The sequence below is a fragment of the Stigmatopora nigra genome, chromosome 8 (assembly GCF_051989575.1).
Source record: "Stigmatopora nigra isolate UIUO_SnigA chromosome 8, RoL_Snig_1.1, whole genome shotgun sequence".
Taxonomy (NCBI): domain Eukaryota; kingdom Metazoa; phylum Chordata; class Actinopteri; order Syngnathiformes; family Syngnathidae; genus Stigmatopora; species Stigmatopora nigra.
In genome coordinates, this window is record NC_135515.1 from 13,973,609 (window position 1) to 13,988,608 (window position 15,000).

Consider the following 15,000-nt stretch of genomic DNA (forward strand, 5'->3'; position numbering starts at 1 on the left):
GAGAGCTCTAACAGTGGAGTCCTGTTCAGCGCGATGTTCTTGCAACTCTTGTCGAATGACCAGTGAGTGTGTCTTAAATACAGACAAAACTGACAGTTGTCAGTAGGACTTTGGACAGATACGTTTCAGCCATTTGCAGGGCAAAAAGTAATTGATCAATGTCGGACAGTGGAGTATTTGTGCTGACATGTCAACCCAATCACAAGACTAAGATTGATTATTCAGTCAGACATTTGGGTGTTTATGCTGACATGTCAGCCATAAGGATGACTACGATGCTGTTAAACTTACAAAAACTAATACAATATGAACAAGCAATTGCAAAGAGACTTTGTCTTATCTTACAATTCCCTCATGTTTGTGAGTATAAACACATCGGAACCTCGTTCGTTAGCGACACTACTTTTGAACAAAATTCTTCACAGCTTACTTCGAACTGGAGTTTAGACCGACTAGGAGTGGCCAAAAGACCCTCGAGGAGTTGAGGGAGAATCCCTCCCTTGACCTCCCGTTTGGGTCGATAGCCTCATGGCCTGATGTCTCACAATAGAAAAGACAATCAGTGTCAGACAGTAGCACAACATCATGGTCAGATTGCGATATGGATTTTTGCATGTGTATACAAGTTAGCATTAGCTGGGTTTCAACAATCATGGTATGTTGAGAAGCTGAGAAGTAGGGCAAACAACAGGTTAGGATAACAAGCGCATGACCAATGACAGTCACAAACGGTAGTATGTGTCCATGAGCCCAAGAGGAACCAGTCAAGCCATCGTTGTTGTGGAATCGGATCTTTGGTTATAGCGTCCTGTATGTTCTTCATAATTTGTAGGTTATCATGAACTGAGTAGGATGCGCCGGCAGGGATGAAGGCGCATCACGAGTCTCCTGGGCCATGGCGGCTAGGGCCTCTCGGCCTTGCTGCAGCCGGACTGACACGCTGACATAGGCCCGGAACCTGCAGTCAATGTTCTCCAGACGCAGGGCATTCCGTGCCACTCCTACCCATGGGAACAGAGCAATCAGGATTTTGGAGGACACTGACCAGTGTTTGTGTTCGAGGGGGACATCTGAGCCCCACACTGGATCATAGTCTTGATCCAACACTCGTTCATCAGCTATGACGATGGTGGCCAACTTGATGAAGTTAGCGGTCAAGATCACACAGTGAGGTCCTGTCCCAACGTGGAGATGACGAGCACTTTATTTTTATCACCTTGACGAGTACCAGGTCGCCTGGGGACAGGACCTCCTATGTGGGAGACAGAGAAGATGTCGACAGACCATTTGCATTTATCACAGTTCTTTCTTTGAACATTTTGCATAATCACTGAGTGAGGGGATCTGTTTCTCCTTTGTCTTGTACCACCAGATCTTTTTCCCACATTTTTAAGTGGAAGGGTCTGTCGTTCACTGCCTCAAATGGTGTGCATCCCTGTGCTGTTGGAATGATTCTGCGCAATGATATTTCTGGGTGATTCCAAGATGTTGTCCCATAGTTTGGATTGCGTGGTTCACAAATTGAGCACCATTATCACTCCAAATGACTCGTATTCTATGGCTTGGAATGATTCTTTTGCATATGGCTTTTGCGACTGCCACGGCGTCAGCTTTCTTGGATGTGCATATCTCACCCCACTTGGTAAGTGTGTCAATGATTACAAGACAGTACTTGTATATGTCACTTTGGTTCAGTTTGATGAAATCCATGTTGAGAACCTCGTAGGGATAGGTCTCGGTTTGTCTAGTTCCAAGCTTGGGTCCTTCATTGCCTTGAGAGTTGTCTACAGCAGGTGAGACGGTGTCTGCAAAAAGTTTTAAAGTAGGTTTGAAGACCTCTGGGAACATGCATTGTTTGTTGCACTATACTGATCATCCCTCCTGTTGAGACATGGCTCCTCCTATGTCTCAATCTGGCAATCACTTCAAACAATGATCGTGGGACACACGGCTTGTTTTCTACTCCATAGAGGCCGTTCTTGTGTTGAGTGGCTCCTTCTGTTTCCCATTGTAGTTTCTCTTTTTCTGGTTGTTTATTTTAACCCTGTGTCTTCAAACTTTTCAATTGAGAGAACCTTCTTACAGTGCAAAAGGTGGATCCACATCCCCATCTCGGCTATTTTCATGTCAGCTGGTTGGTCAGCAACACTTGGTATGGCCGTTCCCACTTTGGGTCGTGCTAGTGCTTCTTCTTTATACTGTAGATTGAGCACCCAGGGTCCTGGCACCACCGTTGGTCCGTTTACTGTTAAGAAGCACAGTCTCCTGCTAACCCAAATTCAATGTGTTTCCTCAAAGATTGTTCTTTTTATGTAGTCAGCCAGATTAGGCTCATCATCCAGTTCCAATCGTGCAGTGAAAAATGGTGATTTGTATGGTCTATCAAATAAGATTTCCATGTTGTTGTTGAACTCGTCATGTATGCACAGTGATTAGCATCCCTTATTTTGGTTTGTGGGAGAAAACAGGAGTACCCGGAGAAAACCCACACATTCTCGAGGACACCATGAATACTCCATTCTCTGGAAGGTCATTACTAGATCTTAGAACCGTAAGGTTGATGCGCTAACCACTAATCTTTCTATTTGGGTCGTTTACCCATATACATCAGTGGTCTGCAAATTTTCCTCATTGGTGGAGACGTCATCCGCAGTGGGGCTTCTTGGCAGCTCACCACCTTTTGCTGTCCTAGCAGCAATAATCATTCCCAAAGGAAATTGGCAATTAATGTTCGAGATATGCGCGCCACACATCTACAAATATAAATTTGTTTTGTAAGTTCAATTGCCGCCGTTCATCGCCATAGTCAGTCTGCATGAGCGGTTGTCATGCGAGTGTCTGGGATTAACTCTTCGTTTGCCAAACATGCAATAATGCAAAAACTGTGACACATTGAAACACACCCGCATCCCCACACAAGTATATTAACCGTTTGTAAAAAATGTTAACCTCCGTGTTTTGCATTGTTATACATCTCCGATAATGCCATCAGTTCAGCTGTTTGTACATAGAATTGAGGTGGCAATAGTGTTGCCTCTAAAGTTATTTTTTGTAGCAGTCAATATATTCAATATATATCAAATATATATCATATTCTGTTTGAGTTTTGCCCATTCCATTTATTCTTAGACCACCCGTCTACTTAAAGCATTACTCAGAGGTTGATATTTCATAATTTGGAAGTGCTGTTTTTTTACCATAATTCCAGCACTTGTTTCATACATATTTTCTCACATATATAGCGGGGCAAATAAGTATTTAGTCAACCACCAACTGTGCAAGTTATCCCACTTGAAAATATTAGAGAGGCCTGTAATTGTCAACATGGGTAAACCTCAACCATGAGACAGAATGTGAAAAAACAAAATCACATTCAAATGGTTTCTCATCTTGATTTAAATAATAAAAAATAGGTTATTGACGGTGTAGTTCCTCCTCTTCTTCATTAGATTCGAGAGGCATTTTTCTTGTACAAATGTTGTTGTCTTGACAGTCGACGATTGCTGAATTCAATGGTTCTGACCATGTTGTCATCAGTCTGCAATCCAGAAAATCTGTTTCATTTTTTAAATAATTTATTTGCAAATCATGGTGGAAAATTAGTACTTGGTCAATACCAAAAGTTCATCTTAATACTTTTTTATGTAACCTTTGTTGGAAATAACGGAGGCCAAACGCTTTCTGTAACTCTTCACAAGCTTTTTACAGACTGGTATTTTGGCCCATTCCTCCATGCCAATCTCCTCTAGAGCAGTGATGTTTTGGGGCTGTCGTTGGGCAACATGGACTTTCAACTTCCTCCACAGATTTTCTATGGGTCTGAGCTCTGGACACTGGCCACTCTAGGACCTTGGAATGCTCCTTACGAAGCCACTCCTTTGTTGCCCTGGCTGTGTGTTTGGGATCATTGTCATATTGAAAGACCCAGCCACGTCTCATCTTCAATGTCCTTGCGGATACAAGGAGATTTTCACTCAAAATCTCTCGATACATGTTCCCCTTCATTTTTTCCTCTACACAGCTCAGTCGTCCTGGTCTCGTTGCAGGTAAAACAGCACCAAAGCATGATGTTTCCACGACCATGCTTCAGTGTGTATGGTGTTCAGATACAATTCAGTATTCTTTCTTCTCCAAAAACGAGAACCTGTTTCTACCAAAAAGTTCTATTTTGGTTTCATCTGACCATAACACATTCTCCTATTCTTCTTTTGGATCATCCAAATGCTCTCTAGCTAACTGCAGATGGGCCTGGATGAGTACTGGCTTCAGCAGGGGGACATGTCAGGGGGGCCGAGTTACACGCGAGAAATTGTAAAATTCAACAATTCTAAGGCAATTTTAAGGATGCGGATTATACACGCAGGCAGCTTATCTGCTAGTAAATACGGTAGGCTTTTTTTTTCAAATACAGTGGTATCTCGACCTATGATCAGCTCGTGTTATGATGAAAATTTAGTTCGAATAATTCGCCCGCGATAAGATCAAAATTACTTTTTTTCCGCATTTCTTTCGTGTGTAACAGATCTCTACAAGCACTGAACGATTGATTCAAACGATTTTCAACCAGGAAACGCACAACGCGCATGCGCGGGCAAAATGAGGGCTTTCTGGGTAATGAAGTATATGAAGCTCAGCTGTTGCATTTCCTGTTATTATTATCTAATACGAGGAGTACAGTGTTCCCTCGCTACTTCGCGCTTCAGCTATTGCGGACTCAGAGCTTTGCGGATTTTTTTCAGAAAAAAAATAATAATAATAATTTAAAGATATTAAATTAAAATTATAAATTACATCATTTTACAAGAGGTGGAAAGCAAAATATTCAAAAAGAATTAGTAATTGCATCAAAAAAAGCCCAAAGAAATGGTCAATAACATGGTTAGAGTTCAGGAATCACATTTATGACGTCATGGCTGTTTACAGGCGCATCTTCACCGCCCAAAAAAAATTGTTCACAACTCCCAATAACGATGTTTTTTACGTGCAAAAAAAATGCAGAAGATCCTCCATCCGGACTACTATGATGTTTTTTGGTGGTGCTTTTGTGCACGTGTTACACGTTTCTTTAAGCATTTTTGAAGGGGCACGCCTACTTGGCGGAAACGCAGCTATTGCGGGGGGTCCCGGTCCCCATTAACCGCGATAACCGAGGGAAAACTGTATTATATTACGGCCAGAACGAAGGTAAAAAAAGATGAAAACAAAATTAGAATTCTGTTTTGTGTTAAGTTACATTAAATGTATTTAAAGTGCGTCTGTATAAAGTAATCCAAGTTCATTTAAATTTGTTTGTTCTGTTTACGAGTGTGTTGTCGTGGAAAAAAAGAATTTTCCATGCTTGGCCACGCCAAGAGCTCCAAGGGCCCCTACCCCCTTGTGTTTGTTATTTCTTTATATTGCACTTTGTCGATTTTCCCTGGATTTTTGTAATTTGGGTTTCCTAAATCTTTTCCTGTGGGTATGCATCTTATACTTTCGTATCACAGACTAGAGACCACTGATCACAATATCAGACATTCTTCAAATTGTGTTTTGTGTTTCAGATCATTCGATGGGTCAACATATAATCCCAACCATGGTGACCGTTATTGGTTGTGGCCTATTACATTCCAGCCAGCCTCCACCCCGAAACAGCTAATTCAAATGTCAGCAATTTGTTGATGCCACTTGTTTTCCAATGAAAATACTTGGTATCAAAGTCAATAAATACATAATTTCTGTTTTATAATTGATTATTGATACACAATTGTAAAAAGGAAGTGAAATATTATCTTTATGTTTTAATCCTGATCTTGTCTTTGTTACATTCCCATTTATGAGAGGATATAATGGTTGTGATTAAGCAACCTCGGGTTGGGCGTTTTTCATCCAAAGCAAGTTTCTCTTTATATACAACAACCTTTTGATTTTTTTTGTCCTACTGCTATATCTTTTGCATCAAAATGCCAGCCATTTTCCTTGTAACTGAAATCCACTCACTTATATTCAAATGAACGCTCACTTTGGGCTGAGGAAATGAAGGCTTTAAGTAATGGAGTCAGAATGAAAATTTCACCTTTTTTTTCTAGTCAATAATGGGAACTTGTCATGAAAGCTTCAAAAATGTCTTGCCTGTAATTTTTTACTCATCTCACCAGATCTTTCAGAAGCACATATTATATGTATATATATATGTATATATATATGTATATGTGTATGTATATGTGTATGTATATGTGTATGTATATGTGTATGTATATGTGTATGTATATGTGTATATGTATATGTGTATATGTATATGTGTATGTGTATATATGTATATATGTATATATGTATATGTATATATGTATATGTATATATATGTATATATATATATGTGTATATATATATATATATATATATATATATATATATATATATATGTGTGTGTGTGTGTGTGTGTGTGTGTGTGTGTGTGTGTGTGTGTGTGTGTGTGTGTGTGTGTGTATGTGTGTATGTGTGTATGTGTGTATGTGTGTATGTGTGTATGTGTGTATGTGTGTATGTGTGTATGTGTGTATGTGTGTATGTGTGTATGTGTATGTGTGTATGTGTGTATGTGTGTATGTGTGTATGTGTGTATGTGTGTATGTGTGTATGTGTGTATGTGTGTATGTGTGTATGTGTGTATGTATGTATGTATGTATGTATGTATGTATGTATGTATATATATGTATATATATGTGAACAAACAATCCTTCATTCGACATAACAATTCCATAAAGAAGCAAGAAAGGACGTCACAATGTAGGAACACTATGCGAGTGTTCCCGGAGGTGATTGATAGCCATCTGCAGGTATCAATAGTTCTTCACGTCATCTTCGTCAACAGTCCGGGACTGGGTGAGATGTCAGGTCAACAGTCCTTGACATGAGGACTCGGTGATTTGTTTCGCCTCCGAGTTCTCTTCAGACAATTTGAAGCTCACATACAAAAATGATTAAATGCACACACATATAATAGTATTACAGAATAAACCCAACAGGAATCAAGCAAGTAGCTTCAAATCAACTTCTTTAATCACTCATGAGGGATCTTGGAGAAAGGTCGTGGAGCTGCATTGCTATGGAATCCACGCTGTGACATCCCAAAACATGCTGGGAGCATTGCAGGAGTATTAGGAAGCATGCCTGACGCATGCAGGAACTATCCGCCAATGTTAGTAGGACTCATTGACGTTTAAATAACAAAACAGATTGACCGCAGCTGCTGCTTCTTGACGGCACACCAGGAGGTCCAAACGGCTGCTCCTGACACAATGACCCCAAACACACATCAAAAGTGGTAATGGAATGGCTAAATAGGCCTTGAGTTAAGGTTTTCGAATGGCCTTCCCAAAGTCCTGACTTAAACTCCATTGAGAACTTGTGAACAATGCTGAAGAAACAAGTCCATCTAAGAAAGCCATCAAGTTTAATGGAACCAGAAACTTGTGGATGGCTACCAGAAGTGTCTAATTGAAGTGAAAATGGTCAAAGGAAATGTTACCAAATATTAGCGCTCCTGTATGTATATTTTTAACCCAGCATATCTTATCACTTTTTTCTGTTCACCCATAATAAAGTCATAAAAGAACCAAATTTCATGAATGTTTTTTGTGACAAAGAAGTATCTGTTTGATAGGTTCATCAATAATTATCCTTCTTTGTAATTATCAATAACTGCAGGCAAACATCTTATTTAATTATTGACATTTATTTAAATAGATTGCATCATGGATAAGGACCTTAAGGGAAGATACAGCAAGCCCCTTGTCTTCATTAAAACAATCACGCCTTCACTTGACCTAACAATAATATAACAATTACATAAAGAAGCCTGAAGTGCGTCACAAGGTATGCACACTATACGAGTGTTATGGAAGTGGCAGATATCCCGAGTCCTTGCTGCCTCCCGATCAACAGCCCTCAGAGCCCGATACCGGGTGAGATGTAGCATAAACAATCCTTGGATAAGAAGTCCACGTGAGAGTGGACCAGGGGGCTGTATATGACCTCAAGCCGAACAATAGGAAGAATGATTTAAAAAAGAAATGATTTACTACACATATGTATAATAGTAATACAGAATAAACCCAACATTCCCCCGTTTTTATAATATGTATGTTGTTAATCATTTCTTAGTAATCACAAATGGAAATGTTGGTGACTGCGATTTTATCCGCCTACCCCCCCCTACTCACATGGCTGGTCTGAAAAAGAAAGAACATGATCATTTTCGTCCAATTCGACCTCGGAATTACCGTACTCCCGGACTTCACTGCTTTCCCCGGTACGTTTCATAAGCAGAGATATAATTTGTGTAATTTAGAATTTGTAGGGGCAATTGCAGTTGTTATAAGTCGGCTTAGCAAGGAGCGCAAACAGGATAAGACAACACCCACACAATTTCAAGGTAGTAGCAATTATGGCTACAGAAAACAACATATATGGCCAAATCCTTACATTTTCCAAAGGTCTTATACCACCAGTCTGTGAAGCGGACAATTCTACTCCAGTCTGCTTTTGCATATTGTGGTTTTAGTGTCTGCAGTTCACTAATGACCCTGGTTAGGGACCCGTCGGGTGACGTCTTGTTCGGTATGAAGGTGCAACATTGTTTTCCAAACATTTTGCACACGCACCCCCTTGCTTCGTAAAGAGCATCTCCACCGCTATGCGATCCTGGAATGCCATCAGACTGGTAGCTGCCCGTCACTCCTTTATGGCCACGAATCCCTGTTCAGTATAATTTCCAAGTTTTTGGACATTGTAATGCAGGTAATTTATCCCATCTACATTTTTGTTTTGGGACTCCCATCCTGCTGCGATCTGATTAGCCAGCTTATACTCATCTGTGACTCCCTGGGGGATGCCAATCGCATCAATGTATGTTGGATCTCCTTCCCTCCATGCCGCTCGACGATGTCGGGAGGGACGCGTTTTTCATTTGTAAAAACACTTTTCCCAAAAGAATGGTGATTGAGGGAGTTGTTATATCCGATCGTATTTTCCCCTTTCTGGTAGTATGTTCTAATCCTTTGTAAGATGGTTTAGTCTCAATTGAAACCCTTTTGCATATGGAGACGTCAAACCCAATATAAAAGAGTTCCCCATAGTTTTATGGTATTGCTTGCTGAGTAATAATATTTCCAATCAATATTGGTGTTTCCCGTGTCTTATTAAGTCAGAAGTTTATCTTACCCGCCCCCTCAATGTTTCAATTGAGGCCACCCTTTTACAAAAGTAGCTCCACATAGTGCTTGCCCCTTTTCTTTACACTTCATTAACAGCACCCAATTATCCCCCATTTGGGAAATCCCTGTTTCAGAAATAAATTTCCCAAGTTAATATGTCAGTCCAAGCTTTCCAATCTTGACCAATTTCTGCAACAAGGCTTTTCCCAATCTCCATTTTGGGCTGTTATGTACCACACATTTACCACCATAGATTGATCCCTTGTATGGCTACCGTAACGTTGCCGAGTCCAAATATATATTTTCAATCTCGAATGCATGTCTGGAAATTTGATTTAGTAGGTAATGTTAATCAAATGTAAATGTGGATGTTGCTCGCTTTACCCTCCCGTATGAAGGTGTATCCTCAATTGAAACGCCTCCGCCTTTCTCCAACAGGAGAAAACAACCCTACTGTGGAGAGGAATAGAATCACAATCATCATTAATCTCATTGCCCCAAAAGCAATAATTGTTTTCAACATGACTTTTTGTATTTGTTTAGGGAGTTTTCTTCTTGAAACGTTTCAATTTAGACAACCTTCCTACTGTGGGAAAGGTGCATCCGTATCCCCCTTTCAGCTACTTTGTTAGCTGTTGGCGTGGTTAGCAACATGGACCCTCCCACTTTGCGTTGCTCCAATGTTTCTTCTTTATGCTGCGTATCAGCACCCAGTCTCCAAGAATCACCGTCACTCCGTCCGTTTCCTGTTGAGAAGCAAAACATCCCTCTGACAGCTTAAATTTGGTGCATTTTTTCTAAAGATTTCCTCACGTAGTCTGCTAGATTTGCCTCATCAGCCAATTGTCATTGTGTAGTGAATAATACCAATTTGTAAGGTCTACCAAACAGGATCTCATATAAGGCCCGCCAATTGTGGATGGTAGGCGTAATAATTTTGCAACGAAATATGAAACCTAGTGCCAATTTCTTCAATTATTTTATTAATAAAATGGGTGCTATTATCACTAGATAGTTTCTGGAATTCCATATCGTGGAATGATATATTACTTAATTCAATAAAATCCATATGTATGTTTTGAAATGGATATGTAGCTATTGAGAATTGTCCGTGTTTTGGCCGTACAGCCCCATTGAGGTTATGCCTAGCATAAGTCAAACATGCTATGCATATAGATTTAAACCATAAGCTTTGTAGTGCCGTTGTAGCAAGGCCACCACCCCCCTTGTCGAGACATAGGACTTCCCTTTACTCAAGCTAAGCAAGCTAAGATCCCAATTTGTTTTGTTTTTTTATCAATCTCTCACGCCATCCCCAAGGCCTATTGGCGATTTCAGAAATCAATTCCATATTCCCAAATTATTTTCCACCTTGATATTTTATTGATAGATTATGTCTCAGTGGCCTGCCAATCAAAAAACACAAAAAGACAAACCATCATTCACGCTCACACTCATAAACAGAAGAATTTACTGTTCAACCAGTCTAGCATCCATAATTTCACTTTGTTGGAGTAAACTGGAGTACCCGGAGAAAATCCACAAATTCTCGAGGGAGCTAGGAATACCCCACATTCCGGAAGGTCTGGATCCACCCCGCATTCATTAGTAGATACTTTAAGACACACACACCCACTCTCGCATTTTAACCGTTTGTAAAGAAATTACCTTCATGTTTCACACAAAGTTATATCCTTTTTAATGCTATCAGTTTAGCTGTTTGTTCCCAGAATTGAGGTGGCAATAGTTTCACCTCTAAGGTTTTTCTTTTCTTTAATTCGCACTCAAATTCAATTCACAGCCGTCATGACCTAATGGCTCCTATCAGTTTTTTGGAAAATCCCAATTCCCTCTAATAGCATGCCAATCACCTTTTAACGCGGCCATTCAAGTTTGTTTCAACTTGGATTGGATTGGATTGGATAACTTTATTCATCCCGTAATCGGGAAATTTCTTTGTTGCAATAGGGAGAGGGTGAGGATGCAGGAATAGGAAAGGCATTATACACAAATGGGTACTTAATAGTAAGTTAATAAATAAATACATGAATAAATATATAAATAGGTAACTGTGTTGGTGAGATATATATATATATATATACATACACATACATATATATACAAGCACATCTACACTGTATCCGAAATTCGGGAGGTCCTAACCCACAGCCTTTTTTGAGTTAAAGAGCCTGACGGCTGATGGGAGGAAGGATCTGCGGAAGCGCTCCTTCCTGCAATGAGGGTGTAGCAGTCTATTGATGAAAGAGCTTTGGAGGGACTCCACAGACTCATGCAGGGGGTGGGAGGTGCTGTCCATGATGGACCTCATCCTGGTCAGCATCCTCCGCTCTCCCACTTCCTCCACAGAGTCCAAAGGACAGCCCAGAACAGAGCTGGCCCTCCTGATCAGCTTGTTCAGCCTGTTCCTGTCCCTCTCCGTGCTCCCACTTCCCCAACAGACCACTGCATAAAACACAGTAGATGCCACTACAGTGTCATAGAAGGTCCTCATCCAGGTGATACGATAATGTCCCCCATTTGTTAGACAAATTCCTCGACGCTAATTTTATGCGACATGACGCCGTCTACGGCCTTTATCACGTCGCCTTGAGTCCAAATTCTATGAACCAAAATAACACGGACTACTCACTCCCCACATTAGGGTTGGTAACCTCGATCACCGTCGAATTTTGCCCATCCCATTTTATTCATAGACAACCCATCTACCTAAAGCGTCACTCTTTTCAAACTATGAAAGGCCCCACCGGAATTTGGGCATCCAGCGCCAAATAGAGCCTATTTACACATTTGTCTCGAATTTGTTTTAGATATGGGGTCCCCAATTCCCCAAATATTCCAGAATTCATGCACTTACACATCCTGTCAAAACCCAAAGCGACTAACATAATCGATTTCTTAGCCAGATATTTGAAATTCGGAGATTTGCTCCTTTCCCCCCTATCTAAGCTTGTTGTAGCCAATCATTATCACTGTAACATTCAGCTGTATTAACCCCTTCATTGTAATGCTATGAACTCCAAGCTAAAGTTCTCCTAATTTGCATGCCCTTAAAGCAATAGAAAGCAACGTCATTTGGTTGCATCAATTGACCAATGCTTATCCAATCCGTAATATCCTTAAAGTCATCAATATGACCTGTGCCAAAGCATATTTGCTCCCCCCAGGACAACAGACAATGTTCTTTCAAGTGCACTTTGAAAAACATTCCATGTTACTCCAGTCTTAGGGAAAATATGCTAATCCTAAACCAATTATTTTATCTACAATTCACCTAATTATTTGGATAAATGCCATGAATTTTCTCATGCCCCTATTGCATTGTTAATTTCCCGTCTGATGTCATTAACAGCCAATGAACTCTCAATACCTACGATATACTTTGCAAATCACCTCATACGATTTTTACTCAAGACAAGAGTCATTTCCCATAGCTCCCTGTTACCAAAATAAAAATCTACAACAATTAAATTAGAGAAATCAACCTTTTGCTAGGCATTTCCTAAGTACAATTTTCAATGTCTAATAAAAGACCCTCAATTTTTTTTCCAAGATGGCGCCGTTCATGTGGGAGCCTGTGGCAGTAGCTCTGCACCAAGGGTGTCAGACTCTTATGTTTTTCATGTTTTACAGCCCTTCTATCTTTTTTTAAATGACATTTTAATATTTCCTAATACATTCTTTTTTACTTTACTTTGTACTTTATACTTTTTACTTTAATGTTTTTACAACTTTCCTTGTTCTGTTAGCCTGGCATCTTTCGGCCACTTCTTTTTTTTTTGGACCAGCCAGCAATGCCTACGCTGTCACACACATGGAACTAGCTGTTACAATACGCAGCAGAAGGAGCAACACCTCGGTTCCGCCGGAGGTCTGGAGCTGGACAAAAGTGCTGGGAGAAGAGGCGACGCTTCTGACCAACCATTCCATCGTGGGATGGGATGGAAGAGCTGTCGGCCCCTACCAGCAACGGAGTCAAGGTTTTCTGCCCTGCTGCTGTTTTCTTCAGCTTCAGACTACTGAGTAACTGTGCGGATAAGCTTGCAAGAGCGACTCTGCATATTCTCCACCTTGGTCACAGTCTGCAGCAGTTCCCCATCTCGTGGAAGACTTCCTGTGTGTGGTTCCAGTTTTTGTCCAACTTTAGAAGGATCTTTCTGAGTCCGACTCAGTTACCGCAACCAAAATGGCGCTGTTTAAGCGGCAGCCGGCGGCCACGGTAGCTCTGTCCACTCTTGTTTTTTGTGTTTTTGCTGCTTTGTTTTAATGATTTGATGATTACATTTACTTTGATTTGCTTTGTACTTGTGCTTTTGCTTTGCTGTTCTGTGGGGTTCCAGTTTTTGTCCAACTTTACGTCTTTTTGAGTCCGATTCAGTTACTGCAACCAAAATGGCGCTGTTTAAGCGGCAGCCGGCGGCCACGGTAGCTTTGTCCACTCTTGTTCGTTTTGTGTTTTGCGGCTTTTATGTTTTAATGATTTGATGATTCCATTTACTTTGATTTGCTTTGTACTTTGTGCTTTTGCTTTGCTGTCTATTCTGTCTAATCACCCTCTTGCTACTGCCACAATGTAATTTCCCGAATACGGGATGAATAAAGTTATCCAATCCAATCCAATCCAAATTGTCACCAATATACCATAATATTGTAAATTTTTCCATCCTCGCCTTTTCTTTAACCAGCCAACCTCATGGCTTAAAGTATTTTGAATACTATTCAAAAATAGTATTAATATTATTTTATCCTCCAAAAGCTAGTTTCCTTTAACTCAGAGCCCTTTGAAATCCACAATTGCTCAAAAATGACTATTTTGCTCTATTCCCAAATCCAAAGCTTTTTACCAAATCAACCTTTTACTAAACATATTTTCTATCACCTTAATATACATTTCTTTTTAAAACCCGAAAAATGAATGCGAAAGCATTCACATAACCTTGCATTCCTTGCAGACCATGTATTGCTCCTATTCTGAAAAGTCCAAAAAGAAAACACCATAATCCGCTAACTATGACCTCCACTCTTGCTGCAAAAGCAGCATCCTCATCTTCTGTTTACAAACCAGCGAATCACCACTCGAAACGTTGCCTCTTTTTTCCTGTGCCCAAATACACTTTTTAGAGAAGACAACAATTAAACAGTCAAATTAACCCCTCTTCCGATATCCAAATACATCACAATATTTTTCCAAGACTCTATATTCAGAATATGCTGCAAGCACAATAACATAGCAAAAAAACATTTTCTGCCCTCAAGTTTGCTTCAGCACCCCCAAGGCCAATTGTTATTATTGCAATGTCTTCACGGAAGGGATCCACAAAATTTTAGTCATTTACACGGTCCACGCGCAACTGAAAGCCTAACACAGTCAAATTGTCTGCCCCGCGGCCCACATGTTTCACTCCCATCTAATCAGACATCTGACATTCCCTGCTAAACATTTAAATTACCATTTTGTATATATTCTTTCGTCTTTTAAACACCATCTTCCCGCTAGCGGCCGGGATCAAAACCAGGCCAAGCTGCAATAAGCCATTATATTGCATTAAATTGACAGTACACATAGGTTGTATTACCAAAGCACCTCCAGCACTTGGTTATAACTATTCTAATTGTTGTTATACAAGCCCCAGCATCACACAAAAACCTAATTGAATTGTAATCACAAAACGTGACACCTGGATTAACCAAATCAAATACCAGTGTCTCCATTTATTTTCTAGCTCAACATTCTCATATCCAAAATCCACATTCCAAATCATTTTAAGCCGACATTCCTTGTTTTAAG

At 40.2% G+C, this 15,000-nt stretch overlaps 1 protein-coding gene across 8 annotated transcripts in view; it reads left to right on the forward strand.

Moving 5' to 3' along the window:
• cuedc1b (CUE domain containing 1b) overlaps positions 1–6,103 on the forward strand; it is a 47,546-nt gene extending 41,443 nt beyond the window's left edge. For all 8 annotated transcript variants that reach the window (XM_077722486.1, XM_077722487.1, XM_077722484.1 and 5 more), the window contains one exon: positions 5,544–6,103. In XM_077722486.1, coding sequence (XP_077578612.1) covers positions 5,544–5,638 — 95 coding nt within the window. In that variant the 3' untranslated portion in view covers positions 5,639–6,103. The remainder of the gene's footprint in view (positions 1–5,543) is intronic.
• The last annotated feature ends 8,897 nt before the right edge of the window (positions 6,104–15,000 follow it).